General features: G+C 30.2%; 1 protein-coding gene across 2 annotated transcripts in view; it reads right to left on the reverse strand.

Annotated features, from left to right (window-relative positions):
- The window catches only part of LOC115880485 (cullin-3), a 51,066-nt gene extending 33,168 nt beyond the window's left edge, over window positions 1–17,898 (reverse strand). The window contains exons 1-8 of one of the 2 annotated variants that reach the window (XM_030897691.1): window positions 17,833–17,898; window positions 16,982–17,179; window positions 16,715–16,900; window positions 16,452–16,655; window positions 9,597–9,776; window positions 8,777–9,154; window positions 4,781–4,951; window positions 4,618–4,725 (exon numbers count right to left, since the gene is read on the reverse strand). In XM_030897691.1, the coding sequence (XP_030753551.1) occupies window positions 4,618–4,725; window positions 4,781–4,951; window positions 8,777–9,154; window positions 9,597–9,776; window positions 16,452–16,655; window positions 16,715–16,900; window positions 16,982–17,179; window positions 17,833–17,898 (1,491 nt within the window). Of the gene's footprint in view, window positions 1–4,617; window positions 4,726–4,780; window positions 4,952–8,776; window positions 9,155–9,596; window positions 9,777–16,451; window positions 16,656–16,714; window positions 16,901–16,981; window positions 17,180–17,241; window positions 17,400–17,832 lie in introns of those variants that run through there. The other variant, XM_030897692.1, reaches the window with a different exon arrangement.
- Window positions 17,899–18,048: the final 150 nt, after the last annotated feature.

Raw genomic sequence — 18,048 nt, forward strand, 5'->3', positions numbered from 1 at the left:
TACATTTTCCATGAAAAATTAAAGGGGATTAACATGCAGAATGAGTGGGAAGAAGCAGCTCACAATAGAACTCACAAGAGAAGAATTGTAAACTGGTAAACTCAGTTAACAGCGACAACCAAAAAGTAAAGAGGCAACAAAGCAATGAGATTTTTGAATGTCAGGAGTGCGGTAGGCAGATAACATCACGTATCGGGCTTTTTAGTCACAGAAAAGCTCATGGAAGAAAACGCCTTGCGTGACCATCTTCTGATGCGTGTCGAATACTCGTCAGCGAGTAATGGCAGTATGTACGATGTAATTAGGTTAGAGCGTCGTTTAATCACTTTACCTAAAACCGCAACTCTACACTTAACAATACTTCACTGCGATTCTTAACAGCACTACACTTAGACGTGTATTTGACACAAAATATATTCATATGCCATCTGAATTATTTAGGATTATTTCTTGAGAATTTAAACTCCTCTGACTCATAGTCTTGTTTTTATGAATATATGAATAAACACCAAAATAATTGATATTTCTATTTGAATAATAAAAGCATTTTTACAATTGCTTTCCCTTACATTTGCCTATTTTTCTTTAGTTTTGTCAGAGGTTTACTGTTTTAAGTAAAATCTCAAATAAATTCAACTGACCCGTTTAAATGTAGGCCAAACGTTGACAATTTACATATCTAATAGAGGTCGCTGTTTCTGAATTGTTGAAAAGCTGTTATAATAATTATTTAGTTTCGTTATTTCTGTTTACTAAACTGTAAAAAAGGTATTTAAAATATGAAAGTTTTTAAATTTATATTTTGACCCCTATATGACTTTAATAGAATTTGTTTACTATTCTGATTGTAATTATTTTAGCTTTCTGGGCCTGAAGATGGGAATTATTAAGTCCCGAAACATGTCGCCCTCTTTTTTTTTGAAGCAAATTAAATTTGAAATAAACATCTTAAAAGACTGTGAGCTTTTTGTCCTCTACCCCTCGTCAGAGGTTTTACTTTGATATGTACTCACACTGGGTTGGAGAACGTTTAGATTTAAAATATAGTAGACGTTGTAAATTATAACTTATAAACATTCAGACTGTGGATAATGTAAGAGGTGGCAACATTGCATTCGGTGGAAACACTATAAAGAAATTTCCGGAAACTGAACAAGCGGCACTCAAAAGTTTTTCAATATTTTCCGAAAAATGTCATGAAAAATATCAACATTATTTTTTCGCAAAAAAAACTCGTGAGCGTGTTTCTGGGATCGAACTATACTCTCAGTTAACATACTTGCACTTGTTTCTGGGACACCCTATATACCGGGTGCATCTCAAAAGTGGCCAACGCCACTATAACTTTTTTACTTTTTAGTTAAAAAAATAAGATTTGGTATGTTAGTATATGACATAAATTAGGATTGATTGACGTATTCAATTGTTTTCGGTCACTTCCTGTTTCACCGGAAACGACTACAACTTTGTGCGCTTATGGTTTATTTGAAATTACAACATACGGTTTATAACGAAAATTTGACTCAAATACGAACTGTGTGGTATCAAATTATTCGTAAAAAAATGCTTTTTCCAAATATGCTAATGAGCCACCCTCGTTCCATTTAAAAAATGAGATATGATTAAAAATACGATTGGGGCATCTTTTAACCAGTCAGGACAAGACATTAAAAACATTAGACTATCAAATCTATTTTTCCAAGGCTCCTTGATTAAAAATTATTATTTTTAACATAGCCATGGCATTCTAGATTGAAATTTAAAATATGATTTTTTATTACGCGAAAATGTCAAAAGTTAACATATGATATATCATTCTATTCAGAATGACATTTTCTATCGAATAAAGTAAAAAAATACCGAGGGTAGGGTGCCATTTAAAAATCAAAAGCTGTAGTCATTTCCGGTGAAACAGAAATGACTAAAACAATTGAATAGGTCAATCAATTCTAATTTATGTTATATACTAACATGTGTTATACAGGGTTGTTAACCACATACGACACGGAGTATTGTAGCTAAACGATTAGATTTTTACAAATTTTAAGTTTTGGGTTCGTTGAAGGACTATTAGAGCTACAATTTAGAAATAATTTTACAAGATACAGAGTGTCCCAAATAAGTAAAAAATGCTATAGTTGTATTTTTTTAAATGGAACACCCTGTATATTATTCTATTTTTAGATTCTACGATTGAAATAAAGGTAAATTTTATTAAGGTTTACCACGCTTAAACCTTTACCGTTTTTGAAATATTTTCAATTTTGTGAAATTGCAGTAAAAATTTTAAGGCTTCATTTCTCCAAAAGGGTATAAAAGTTTTTAATACTAAATATTTACTGAAGTTTATTTATTGATCAGTTATTGTGTTGCAATAATAAAAATTATACTACCTTATACAGAGTGTCTAAAATTTTATTTTAAATAATTACTAGCTTTAAACGGCAATAACTTGTTTAATTTAAATGGAAGGCCCTGTATATTTAAGGAGAATCAGATGCATAATTTAATTGTCTATCAAATTGTATTATACCACTTTTTACCCATCCCTTCAAGTTTTCATAGAAAATGCATTTTCTTATAATTTAGACCTCATTTATCAATATACCCATGGAACATTGACATTTTAGATTGTTTTTAAAGCAACAAATGTACCAAATGTACAGGCTAGTAATATTATCGTTTTTAGCAAAATGATAATATTACTAGCCCATTTGTATGCAAAAAGAAAACTATTTAAATTTTCATAAAAGAGTATACCATTAATTAAATATACCACCATTATTTCCGCCCAAATACTAATTAATTACATACTTAATTATATTCGTGAATAAATTATTCTAAATAAATGTGGATTTGAATCAGGAATCAATATAATAATAAGTTATAAAATGAATGTCTCTGTTGTTACAAATAAGCATTTGTCAAAAATGAAATATCATTTTAAGGTGTTACTTTTTACCACACTGTCTAATACACATAAAAATCAGTTTTTTTTTTTTCGAGCAATTATTATTAATCAACGTAAACAGTCAATTAATGTAGTTCGAATACTGGAATCATATTAATTGGTCCTCTTTAACAAATATTTAAACAGTTTTTTTTATATTTTTTAATGAAATAAACAAACTATATCGACAATATTAGTATCTGTACTCTTTAAAAATTTGGTACATCTTTAAAAATAATCTAAAATGTCAGTATTCCATGGGTATATTGATAAATGAATTTAAAATTATAAGAAAATGCATTTTCTACGGAAACTTGAAGCTATAGGTAAAAAATGGTATAATACAATTTGATAGACAATTAAAATGTGCATCTGATTCTTATAAAATATACAGGGTGTTCCATTTAAATTTTACAACTTATTGCCGTTTAAAGCTAGTAATTATGTAAAATAAAATTTTAGACACTCTATATAAGGTAGTATAATTTTTATTATTGCAACACAATAACTGATAAATAAATAAACTTCAGTAAATATTTAGTATTAAAAATTTGATACCCTTTGAGAAATGAAGAATTAAAATTTTGACTGCAATTTCACAAAATTGAAAATATTTCAAAAACGGTAAGGTTTAAGTATAATAAACCTTTATCAAATTTACCTTTATTTTAATCGTAGAAACTAAAATGTAATAATATACAGGTGTTCCATTTAAAAAAATACAACTTTGATATTTTTTATTTATTTGGGACACTCTGTATCTTGTAAAAATATTTTTAAATTGTAGCTCTAATAGTCCTTCAACGAACCCAAAACTTACAATTTGTAAAAATCTAATCGTTTAGCTACAATACTCCGTGTCGTATGTGGTGAACAACCCTGTATAATAAATATATCAAATTACTAGATAAATCGTGGTTTAAAAATTAATAAGGAACCTACTGTGTTTTTGTTTTTTGAATTTACCAGACAATTCTAATGGGATTAATAATACTGAACCTTTTTTTTTTCTTATATACTAGAAACACTTTAATTCAAAGTCAAGATTAGAAAAATAACACTCTGTCTAAGACACACTTAAATAAATATTTGATCTAAAACGGGATATTATTAGTAACTTCCACACGCCAAATTTATTTTTTGAGTGTATTATTCTTATTCAAAAGTATTTTCTTAATAAATAATTTTTCCTTATTGTTTTTAAATCACAGACAGTATAAAAAACACTATGTTTATGTTTATATATACAGGGTGCCCCAGAAATAAGTGCAAATATTTTAAGGGGTGGTAAATCTCGATCTTTCTCGATAAAAGAAACAAATTTTCTCTTTATCGTTTTTCAAATAAGTCCAAAATAACAGAGTCATTTTACTTTGAAAATTTCCAAAAAAATGATTTTTTGCTAAAATTTTGAACCACTGGATCTTTTCTGGATTTTCTTTCTTGTAAATTTAATCTAATACCTAATGTTGCCAAATTATCAAGAAATTATGGTTTTTAACTTAAAACTAAAAAAATTCCAAAAAATTTTGAATTTTCAAAAAAAAATTTCGCGAAAAAAGCCTCATTGATGTGTTTCTGGGGTTGAACTATACTACCAGTTAAAATATTTGCACTTATTTCTGGGACACCCTGTATATGCATATATAAATAAAAAAATTACTTACATCAGTCTTTGCAACATGATCTTTAAACTCCTCCATAATTGTATTGGACACAGTCATATCTTTAAACATGCCTTCTAATTTTGACGTAAATTGACAACCACATTCGGTCTGAAAATTGAAATTTCTCTTAATAATTTGCTAGAACTTTATTTTTGATATTTACCTTTAATTTTGAAATCATATTTTTTTCCCAATCATCACTTACAGATTTGTTCAGAAGTAATCTTTTAGCAAGATGTTGTTTATAGTAACGTTCAAAAACATCTTTCTCCTGAAGAAACCTAAAGAGTACCATTGACTTATCTAGTACCAACTCTATGTCCTGCTCAGACATCTATAGAAAAAAATGCAATACATTAAATAAATAATCGGTGTGCAATTTAGTTTAAAAATAATAGACAATAATGAGTTTCTTATTCAAAAAGTAGAGTAGGACTTATAGTTCAGTCATTGGGGATCAAAAAAAGGGCCTGCTTGGAAAAAAAGTCCGGAATTTTTGAAACTTTGCAGGTTTATAGGTTTTGGGGTCCCTAACTAAAATTCATAAAATGCGCATTTGCAGATTTGCCGCCGGCGCACAATGGAACGAGTCCATGTTAAATGTTGGACATGGGGCTAATTTTTTCTTTTGGGAAAATGGAAAACTGAATATTGTAGTTTCAAAAACAAGTGTCAGGCCTCTCTTAAAAACTGATTTTTAGAAAACAAAAATGTATTTTGTCGTTTTTACATAGGTTTAAAATTAACCGTTTTCAAAAAGGCTAATTCATGTTGAAAATATTACCACAATTTGATTTTTTTATTGCCCAAGCTGCGGTAGGTTTTTTAAAAAATATTATTTAACTCGTTCTTTGTTAATGAATTTTTGGCAAAATTTTATACATACATCTCATCAATCACCCACTATATATTTTTGAATTAAAAAGTTTTGAATGTTTATTATAGCTCTAATCATCAAGAAATATGAAGTAAGTGCCGCAAGGTACCATAAAAAGAATAGCTGGATATAGTAAACCATTATACCCTTATTATAAACTTATATAAAAAAGTTGCCCCAATTTGCCGTTTTTTGAAGAAACAAATTTTGAACTATACGATGGATACTATTTCCAGAGGCTTTTAAGTAATTTACATAGGTTGAACATGTCTGGCTTTAAAAATATATTGTTATTCCGATATTATTATTAGGTACTATCCTTCTTAACATTTATGTATAAATCTTATATTAGTAGATTATATCCAAATCATTGCACCCCCCTCCTTTTAGGATACATCTCTATATGACTTGTTAATGAGAAAGTAGTGTTCACTTTACTACAGTTATTTTCCTAACAAATGCGTAAAGTGATACTTTCCCGCACGCCTTATTTGACATTTACCCTGACATTAACAAATAATGCTAGTCGTTCAAATAATTTTCAAATACGCAGTAATTTAATCTGGTTTTGGTGTTTTTCTAACAGCTATAGCTTCAGGAAAAAAATAGTTTTGTTAGTTATTGTACTGAAACTGCAAAAAAATATGTTGAATTATATGGTTGGTTCTTTATGTCAGCCACAGTCCACAAAATTTTAATTCATGGCGGAGATATTATTGACAATGCTTTGGTACTTATAGGACAATTAAGTGAGGAGGCTCAGGAAGCTAATCACAAATTATTCATTTCCTACAGGTTAAACCATGCCAGGAAAATATCTAGGTGTGCTAACAATGGAGATATTCTTAATAGCCTTTTACTTGCTTCCGATCCTGTAGTTACCAGGCACAGGTCTATAATATCTTTAAAAAGTAATATCGCTGATCTGTCTTCAGAAGTTTTAGATTTGTTAGACTTGTCTGATGACCTCATATTATAATAAATGTTAAAAATTAAAACAATATTGTATAGACATTATTTAATTATCGAAGAGTTATATTGAGTTAATCTTTTTGTTGTGTTTTTTTATAAAATGTTAAATGTTTATTGTTCTTTGTCGAATTAACGTTTAAGTTATATATTACATGTTACATACATGACAGCTGTTACAGAGTTTATAGACAGCTGATAATCCTTAGTATTTCTCTTTTGTATTTTGGAGGGTGTACTTAAAAGTACCTATTTTTTAAAATTGTCCGTCATCTTCAACTTTCATGAAATATCAATTTTGACATTAAATTTGTATATTTCAAAGCATTGGCATTCCAAAATTACCACAAATAATAAAATCGGACCAAAAATGTTTGAGTAATGAGCAATTTTCAAAGGCTCATGTTTGTTGACCACCCTATATAATAAATTATTAATCTATTAAAAATATTTTTTCTAATAAAACTCAAAGGTTCCTCCTCTCCAAAAAACTCAAACGAAAAAAATTTGATAACAATGAAGCAAAGTTATGGGCTTTTAAAAAAATTGGTTTTGGTAAAACACGCTATATTTTTAGGGCGCCCTATATATGGTTTAAGTTATGTAAGGCAACAATTTTTTGTTATAATTTAAGACGTCCCTCTTTACATAATATTACAGCATATATAGATAATTTTAAGTTTTCCAGATTGAAAGTATTAAGTAAAAAACCTCATGTCCAACCACTCCCATAAGCTCGTTCCACTGTGCGGCGCCGCCATCTTGCCAAGATGGCGCCCAAAACCGGCATTTTGTAAATATCTCGAAAACTATGCGTTTTTCGCAAAAACTTGAAGAGAGCAAAATTAAAGAAAATAAAATTTCCTATAAAAAAGTTATATGAACATTTTCGCTAAAGTCAACCGTTTAGACACAAAATCCCTGGAAATTTTACAATTTTGCCTAAAGTATGATATACATATACTAGTTTTTCCGAAATCAAATGTCGATTAGTGTTCACTAAAACTAGTTTTAGATTAGTTTCTTCAATTTTGTCATGAAACAGTGGCGTATCATTAATTCGCTCATTAATTTATGAATAATTAATTGTCGTGCTGGACAGCATTCATTGCGAACTTACCACCAGGTTCAGCATTGGTCTAGTTGTACCAAAGATGCCGAAGAATGCGGTTGGAAGAAAACAAAAACAGGCATTACTCCAGTCACAACGTTGAAAGATCCAGCTCCAAAATCCCTATTGGCAATTTTATCCTGTAAATGCAAAACCAACAACTGTGGTAAAGATGCGGATGCAGAAAAGCAGGATTAAAATGTTCAATGATTTGTGCATACTGCAATGAGAAATCCTGTGACACCGTCACTGAAGTGTCACTCGGCGAATCCGATGAAGAGGAGTTGGACTTGCCTGTAGATATTCCTCTGACGGCTGAAGATGAAGAGTTGGACGTATTGAGAGACCACCCTGATGAGCCCAGCACAGCAGACACGATCAACTTTGACATCAATGAGCCAGATACGTCGGACTTGTGCAGATAAGTTAAAGTTTTTAATATACCTAGTGGTGTAGGCCTCCGGGGAGACCACGTTAAAATAAACGCGCCATGTATTTTAGGTGGTGTGGAAACAAGTACACATTTTCAATAATTATTCTCATTCAATAAATTAATGATACGCCATTGTTTCATGGCAAAATTCAAGAAACTAAACTAAAACTAGTTGACATTTAATTTCGGAAAACCGACTATACATAATATATCATATTTTACGCAAAATTGGAAAATTTTCAGGGATTTTGTGCCTAAACGGTTGACTTTAGCGAAAATTTTCATAAAACCTTTTTTATAGGAAATTTTATTCTCTTTAATTTTGCTCTCCTCAAATTTTCGCGAAAAACGCATAGTTTTCGAGATATTCACAAAATACCGATTTTGAGCGCCACCTTCGCAAGATGGCGGTGTCGCGCCGGCGGCGAGTCTAAAAATGTGCATTTTATGGATTTTAGTTAGGGACCCCAAAACCTATAAACCTGCAAAGTTGTAAAACTTCCGGACTTTTTTCCGAGCAAAAATCCCCAATGACTGAACTATTATTCTAAAAATTGCCAATTAACTTCAAGAAGTTTGTTCTGTAATAACGGTTAAAAATAATGTGAACTAAAACATTGTATGTTTAATATATTGTATGTTTAATATGTATTTCTACTTATTTATTTTTTTTAATATACTACTCAACTATTAATCTTTAACTTGTAACTCATAATAAATAACTTTCCTTAAAGAATATTATTTCTATTATTTCAACTTTTCAACTCACCCCTTTAACTCCTTTCTTTAATTTATCGTCAATAAAAAGTGACAAATATTCTGGTGATTTAGGATTTAAATTTAAAAAGTGTTCGAAGTCAGACGCAATCATTTGTTTAAATATCTTATCCTTATTGAATGAATTATTCAAGAAGTGATCAAAGCCATCTTTGAGATCTAATAAGGATTGCACAAAAGTGATTGCATTCGTGCCAGGTTGATGTTCTTCTTCTTGAACTAAAGCTTTTCCTTGTTCTCTTAAATTTTGACTAACGCGATCAGCCATGGTCTTTAGTCCATCCTGAACTCTTCCAAAAATTTTATACATACAAGCCAGATCTTCAGTTTTTTGATGTTTCAACATATGAACAACACCAGAATTTTCCATCTACAATATACAATATGTAAAAAATGATCATTCATTAATTATATTGTTACAAAAGTCAAGACGAAATATCTAACATCTACCAATAATGTATGTACAATTATTAAACTCTAATGAAAGATTTCTGTAACAGGATGATAGTCAATGATGGAGAAGAGGATCAAGGAATGAATAAAACGGAAACTTTAAGAAGGAAACGCAACTTGCTGAAGTGACATCTGTGGGTAAATAAGAAGTGGTAGAATCAGTTTTTGAATAAATGGTAAAGTCGCAATAAATCGATGGGAAATGATCGAAAATTAATTGTTCGACAGTATTCTGATATTTTTGTAGTATAATTAAGTAGTGTGTTGTAGTAGTTAACTGTTTAATAAATTAGTTTAGTGGTGTTATGGTGTGTATAAATATAAAGACCTACGGAACCTGTAACAATATTTATATATACCTCTACAATTGTTTTCATATGTTTCTTAATAAGCTCTATTTCAACTACTTCTACTATTCTTGATTCTGTGGATTCATCCAGATAGTGTTTTGCTCTATCAGATTCCTCGTTAATTCTTGCTTCAACCTTTTTAATATAAACAGAAGCACTATTTTCAGCTAAAAACTTTTGACTTTCAACCTAAAATTAAAAGAATGCATTCTGATAAAAAGATAGTATATCAAATGATTGAAAAAAAAGCCAGTAATTTAAAATATCGAATGACAGCGATCTGAAAAGCTATCGCTGACGCCATACAGGAAGTGATCGAAACGAATTGAATACATCAATCAATCTTAATTTATGTCATATGCTAACATACCAAATCTCGTTTTTTTATCAGAAAACAAGGGGTAAACCGCTGACAAATTTCTGTACACTAATACCACGAATAATGCCAAAAATACCAACTAATACTACTAATACCAAATAATGCCAACATTTTGTACACCAAAATATACTAGCGGTTTAACCCTCGCAGAAAAAATAAAAAAGGTATAGAGTATGGATGTACGAAGTTCCGGACGAAATTCCATTCCGGCCAGACCGCCAAAATAATTTGGCCGGAATTTTCAAAAAAAATTAGGCTAAATCTAAGTAGAAATCAAGAAAATAATTTTGAACTTTATTAAATGGAAAGTCTTTTTTAAACCATAACATTATTTTTAATCTAAACATTAAATTTAGGAAATATTTTATTATAACAAACAGGCATAAGAAATAGAATGTTTTACAAACATATAAAAAAATATAAATCGATAAACTATTACTCATAATTTATTTTATTCCGATTGTGGTGTATAAATAAGAGCTTTTCTGCATTTTGAAAACTTAGTCTACACCGCTTTTCAGACAAATGTAACAAAAACCTATGTTACCAATTTTCGACATTAGCCCTTTCTCAATACACACAAGTTGCACAGCTGCAGAGAAAAAACTGCCTGACTATATTAATTAGATCAGGAAATGTTCCATGGTGCCTGCTCCACCACACAATAGGGTTTAATTTTTATCAATAATCGGCATACCATGGCAAACTTCAAGTTGATGTAGGATGTTGCCTTTTGAACGACTCATAATAAAGATGCGGAAGTTGGTACAAAGTTAGCATTTCCACAGTGTGAAAGGTAACTTTGTTGATTTATTTGAAAAAATATGCTTTATATCTGGGATCTAAAATAGTCATTATAGTGAAGCAGTCCATATCAGAAAATCTTTTGTTCATGCCATTAATGAGACTTTCTTTCACAGTTCCAATGTTCTTTCAAATTTTCATATAATTGTTATATTTTATTGGACAAAAGGAAGCGTTTTAATACAGCAGTTGTTGGAATTACTTCTGAAGTTACTGAATCCGTTCACCTCATAAGTTTTGGTATCTCCTTAAAAGGTCAAGTAATTCAAGGACAGAAATTAATCAAACAAGCCGAAATCGCTGCACTTTTGTCAGATTAATAAATATTGAAATACGACGGATTGGACCCGATATAGAACCTGGATCCGGCCGGAATTCCGGCAGCCGAACTTTCTGTTCCGGCCGGATCGGCACAGTACCCAATCCGGTACATCCCTAGTATAGAGGCGAACCACTCTTGAGAAACACCCGGTATATTATTGATCTTGGACCTAGGAAATAATACCTTCTCTATAAATAAAAAAAATTAGAGAAAAAATTAAATCGTAGTTTACTATAAAATGCTTCGATGGACCACGAAATTACATTCGCAACAAAATCGCAAATCGCAACTATAGTAATATTGGTTGCCTAAATTGAAACTCGCAAATAGAAGAAATCGCAGCGGAATCGCAAATCGCAGTTTCCTATGAAAGCCAATCGCAGGTTACGATTTGATGCTAATCTCTAGTCTACATCACTGTCTTACACGTTATAATCCAGACCACGCCTTTACGATGACCCGATCGGTATATGCTATATACGTACATAGATAGTGGACATAAGAAGGATCGGCACTGAACACAGCACTAATAACGTCCGTATTTAAAATATTTTGATTTCTTTAAACAAGCTTGTATAGGATTACCCGAAAAGGCTCTATATCAAGTTTCTAGTTTGAGATTTTCACTCCAATGCTTTTTTTAAATATGCGAACTATAGTTGCGCCTTTTCTGTAAATATACACGGTGATTCAATAATATTTTCAAATTAAAGCTATTTTTTACCTCAGTGAATTTGCCATTATATTCCCATTCTAAAAACACTATTATGTCATGCCGTTGATTGAAGAAACAAGAAGATGCGCAACCTTATAGGCAACTTCGTGGCTGGTAGCAAGGAAATGTATAGTATTTTATTTTAAAATTAACTATAATTTGAAAATGTTTCTATCACCTTCATTGATAAGTACAATATGATCGAAGGACGATACGATCTATGAAATAAAGATTGCTGTCATTTTATATGTAAAATTATATGGGGAACATTCGTTATCAATGTACATTTTCAGGCCAACCGGACACCCTTTTTTTTGATCATACGGTACTTTTAAATTGGGGCTATTACTGTCCACATATTTTATAACAAAGATTGGAGTAAAAATACCCAACAAAAAACCTAATATAGAGCTATTCTGAAACGCTGGGTCACACTGTACAGGGTGGCATACCATTTTTTCCTTCAAAAATATTCAATTCAAAATCCGTAGAGACGCCACTGGTAGAAATAATAGAATTGTTTCTACATCAAAATCCGTATTTTGATGCATTGAAAACGTGCATCAAATTTTATAAAGATATCTATAATAACATCGGAGTTATTATGAAAAGTTTTTCTTTAGACTGACTTGTGCAAGGCCTTTGATACGGTGGACCATGGTATTCTTTTACAAAAGCTGAAATGGTTAGGGCTTGATAATGTGTCGTTTAGCTGGTTCTCTAATTACCCATCAAACCGCCAACAGAGCGTAAATATTTCAAACAAAAATAGTTCCTTAAAGAATGTCATCTGTGGAGTTCCCCAAGGTTCAATACTGGGACCCACATTATTTCTAATATTTATGAATTCTATATCCAACTTAAAACTAAGTGGGGAACCATTTCTTTATGCAGATGACACCCTGATCATGTATATTGGGGAATCAGTTGACGACTTAAAAGCTAGGATTATGGTTGATTTAAAAATTGTACAAGAATGGCTTACTTCACATAAGTTAACCTTGAATGGCAAAAAGTCTAACTATATGTCTGTCTCCAGTAGAAAAATCAATAATAATACATCATTGAATTTTGAAAATATAACATTGCCGTATAGTGGTGTGATCAGGTACCTGGGCCTTCTGATAGACGAGACTCTGTCGTGGAAGGAGCACATAAATTACATAAGAAAAAAAAATAGTCTCTCCAATAGGGATATTCAGAAGGCTAAGCTCAGTCCTTCCAATACAACTTCTTAGACCACTTTTACTTTTTTCATTGGTACATATCATCTCCAATATTTAAATATGATATGGTCAACGGCAAATGAAACTTTACTAAAACCAATAAAAACATTGCAGAACAGAGCCATAAAAAATATATACAAACTACCAGTTAGGTATCACACAATGGATCTGTACTCAAATCACAATATAATGTCGGTTGATAGTATCTACAAGTTTCAGGTGTGTCAATGTATACATGGAATTATTTTAAATGCCAAACACTCTGTCCTCAAATTTGATAGGAGGGCCCAGGTGCATGATCACAACACTAGGAGGCATAATGATGTAAATCTGCCTAAAATGCTCACCTGCAAGGGGCAAACCTCCATCTCATATAATGGAGCTAAGTTGTACAACGAACTCCCAGATTCTTTAACGTTGAATTTAAATATGCTAACATTCAAAGTACAACTCAAAAAATATATTTTTCAAGGACAAGGGGTAGGAAAATAAAAGTAGACTTGCTCTGACAGGATTCGTAGACTATTGGGGCTATTACTGTCCCATATATTTTTATAACAAAAGATTGGAGTAAAAATACCCAACAAAAAACCTAATATAGAGCTATTCTGAAACGCTGGGTCACACTGTACAGGGTGGCATACCATTTTCCTTCAAAAATATTCAATTCAAAATCCGTACAGACGCCACTGGTAGAAATAATAGAATTTTTTTCTACATCAAAATACGTATTTTGATGCATTGAAAACGTGCATCAAATTTTATAAAGATATCTATAATAACATCGGAGTTATTATGAAAAGTTTTTCTTTAGAAAAATTTACCGCTCTGTATCTACAAAGTTAAGACGTTTAGGATACACATTCATATAAAGTTTTTTTTCTTATATGTTCATGAATCACCCCCTTAAATACTAGCATGTCATTAAGGAACACCCTGTATATTAATTGAATTTCGGATTCTAGAATAAAAATAAAGGTAAGTTTTAGTAGAGAAGTATGACTAAAATGTAAAGCTTTTGACATATTATGCAGTGAATAGGAACGGAAGCATTTTGAGCATTTGATTTAATCTAGCTAGTTTTTGTAACATAATTGTACCTTTATATCTAGTATTAATTCTGTAATAATTAAAATATGTTTTAAACGTGTATCTTTTTATCACCATTGCTTATTTTACTTTACATTTTTTAATTTTTGTTAAATTAAAAAAAGATATATCACAGCCACCTAGATTTTATCAAATATAAAGATCTACTAATGCAAAATTATAAAAATTAAAATATCTAGAAAAATCTTAGGCAACCTTAATAATATTTTAAGATATATGAATTCTCCATTGAATACCGGATGTTCCGATTAAAATAAAGGAGTAACTTGCTTTTAGAAGTGACCAATGTTCAATATTAATTTTGTCTCACCCTGTATAACTTTCTGTGTCAAATTTTAATTTGGTTTAACCTTTGAATAAGAAGACTAAGGAAGGAGCTTATATTTTTCTTGCATTTTAGCTTTTATTTATTACTTGTCAAAGAATTTAGATACGTTAATTTGACTTACCTGCTTCAGTAGCGTATCGGATGTTTGTGGTAATAAATACTTATTATAACTTATCTATTTTTATTAGAATTATATATTTTTATAACAATTTTAATAACTACCAACATTTATTCACAACGTAAAATAAAACAACAAATTATTGAGTCTACCCCACGTCTATCCTACATCATAGTTTTACATTTTTTAAATAAAATTAGAATGACACTGATAAACCGGAATTTAAGTCGGCCATATTTGAGGCCCATCGCGGTGTACCTAAGATTTTTGATATGCTCCTTCCTTAGTCTTCTTATTCAAAGGGTTTAACATTCAATAGTTATTGTAATTAAATATTCGGCTATACAGGGTAAATTACAACTTAGGTAGCTATTATTGAAATTTAAAATGTATTCTTCATTTTCACAAAATGTGAAATATGTATATCAAAATCTTTACATTTTAGGCATATGCTTCTTTAATGAAACTCACTTTTATTTTTTTTAGACTCTGAAAATCAATATACAGGGTGCTTCAAAACAAATGCGAAAAACTTCAGGGGGTGATTCCTTGTTCAAAATAAAGGGTAGTTTGCTTTATAAACGTTGGGTCAAAAGTCAACCATTAGGGAGATATCGCGGTACAAAGATGGCGGAAAAATAATGTTTTTATTTTTTATCTTGAAAACGAAAAACGATAGACTAATGAAATTTTATGGAAGCATTACTGTTGTGAAAACATACTTTCTGGTAATTTTCTCACTTTTTTAAAACGAGTGGAAGGGGTTGAAATAAACTACCCCTATCATTCTTGTTAACGAAATTTAAAAAAAATCTTATCAAACACATGCAAAAAAATTAATTTGGATAGCTTGGTTTGTTTAGAAACTTTTTTATCTCTTGTGTTTCTTTGATAAAACTCGCCGATTTGAAATTGAAAAATAAAATGTAAAGCATTACATGTCAGGATAAAAAACATTTTTAGATAAAGAATCTAGTGATAATAACGCTAATAATAAGAATCTAGATAATAACGTATTGCAGTAGAGTAATGTCAATAAAATAATATTAGAAACATCCTAAAAAGTGACACGGGGTGACTAGATTTTTTCCTAAAAAAATTAGAGCAGCCCACTAGATTCTTTATCTAAAAATGTCTTTTGTCCTGACATGTAATGTTTTACATTTTATTTTTTAATTTCAAATTGGTGAGTTTTATCAAAAAAAACACAAGAGATAAAAAGGTTTCTTAACAAACCAAGCTATCCAAATTTATTTTTTTGCATGTGTTTGATAAGATTTTTCTTTAAATTTCGATAACAAGAATGATAGGGGTAATTCAACTCCTTCCACTCATTTTAAAAAAGTGAAAAAATTACCAGAAAGTGTGTTTTCATAACAGCAATACTTCCATAAAATTTCATTAGTCTATCTCTTTTCGTTTTCAAGAAAAAAAATAAAAACCTTATTTTTCCGCCATCTTTGTACCGCGATATCTCCCTAATGGTTGACTTTTGACCCAACGTTTATGAAGCAAACTACCCTTTATTTTGAACAAGGAATCGCCCCCTGAAGTTTTTCGCATTTGTTTTGAAACACCCTGTATAGGGTGTTTCATTACAAAAACCCAACTTTAATGCATAACTTTTTTTGGGGACACCCTGTTATTACTGTATTGTAAACCTGTATTTAACCTACATATGATCCCAAAATTTTTTTCAATATAAACTAACGTTCTCCTTGGATCCCCCGCGTCGTATGAGAGGCGCCACCCTGTATAGTTAATTTTTCAAATGTACATAGAATATAACTTATAAAGCACGAAACACTAGACATGAAAGAGAAAAAACAATTTTTTACCTATTATATGTAAAAGTCATTTACCTTATAAAATTCAGCAGATTGCTGCAAAAATGGACGCTCAAAATCCTCTTCATATACTGCCCTCGAATTTATTCCCAAAACCATCAACATCTGACAAGCATTTTTTATAGAAATGCGGTCTACTTTTTCTCCACGTCTCTCCCTCATCACCATTTCTAACAGAGTTTCTCTCAAATGATCTCTAATACAACCATGTCGAACAACCTATAAAATAAACAACATATAAAATATTAAAAACTATATTGCACACTAAGTAAAACTACCTGATCTCTAAAAATAATTAAGCCTAAATTATAAACATTATCCACATCATTCTGTTGGACATATACTCTATCCATATACATAAGTATATCACGAATCATGACCATAGAAGTCTGATGATCATTCCATGCTTGATTCAGTGTCATTAAAAAATTATTGTGTAGGGATTTCAAGACATCTTCTCGAACCTATAAACAAAGCAATAAAACTATCTTTGTTGATAAATACAATAATGTAAAATGACAGTAAATTTATTTATTCAAACTTACCTTAAACTCTAAATGATGAGTTACAACTTCCTTTAAACCTGTATAAAGTCGCTCTCCATGTTTATGGAGCACCATTGTGTATGCATTACGATAAAGTTCCTCAAAGCTTAGACCTGAGTTATTTTTTTTCTGTATTTCCTGTATTGCATTCTTTAAAAGAGCCCATATACTTTCAACATATTTTTCATCCATAGTCATCTAGTTAAATCAATTTATTTTTTAACACACTCAGATCAATGCATAAATATTACTATTATTACATTATCACCTGGAGGATTCCATTTCGTTGAATAATCTGAATGTCCACTCATAATTAATAAGCTAATCTAGGCTAAACATATTTTATTTTATTTTTAAGTATTCCGAACTTTTTATAATTGTATAAATATAAAATATGCAGATTGACAAAACAAAAATTTTTGTTTTAATTTGGATCGAAATATGACATGTATCATTGTGAATGATTGACAAAAGTATATTTTACCTTCAATTACCTTCCAATTTAAAGTCTACATAAATGTATATTATATTCTCCAAGAGAATAAAAGACTTAATTTAATCATCAATATAAATTAATTTAAAAATATAAATTGGAAATCTAATTTTACTAAGTTATACATATTATTTACTTTAAAACTCAATACCAAAAGTGTTTTTTTATGTGTAAAGAAAAATAAACATTTTCTAATTTACATAAGATTATTTAGATTAATTAAAAAAAAATATAATAGAAACCACTAGCTTTTGGAATCTCCAAGTGACATAAAAAAATGTATATTCAATTTATATAGAGATGTAATTTTAAATATGAAATATCATAAGTTTTGCTACTTTATCCAAAAAATACTCACAGGAAAGGCACGAATCCTCATTTTGCCTTCCTTCTTGGCTAAACTTCCACTCTTCATAGTTGACATAGTTCCTAACTTATTTTTTCGACCTTCACTAAATATGGTAATAACTTAAATTGCCATTATTTTACTGTAAAACCCAAATTTGCAAAAACACTAAAAAGCAACTTCATAGCCCAAAGTTCAACAAGAAAATAATGAAATTATTTTGTTTTT

This window comes from Sitophilus oryzae, unplaced genomic scaffold (genome assembly GCF_002938485.1).
Source record: "Sitophilus oryzae breed Bouriz unplaced genomic scaffold, Soryzae_2.0 scaffold_1625_pilon_pilon, whole genome shotgun sequence".
Taxonomy (NCBI): domain Eukaryota; kingdom Metazoa; phylum Arthropoda; class Insecta; order Coleoptera; family Curculionidae; genus Sitophilus; species Sitophilus oryzae.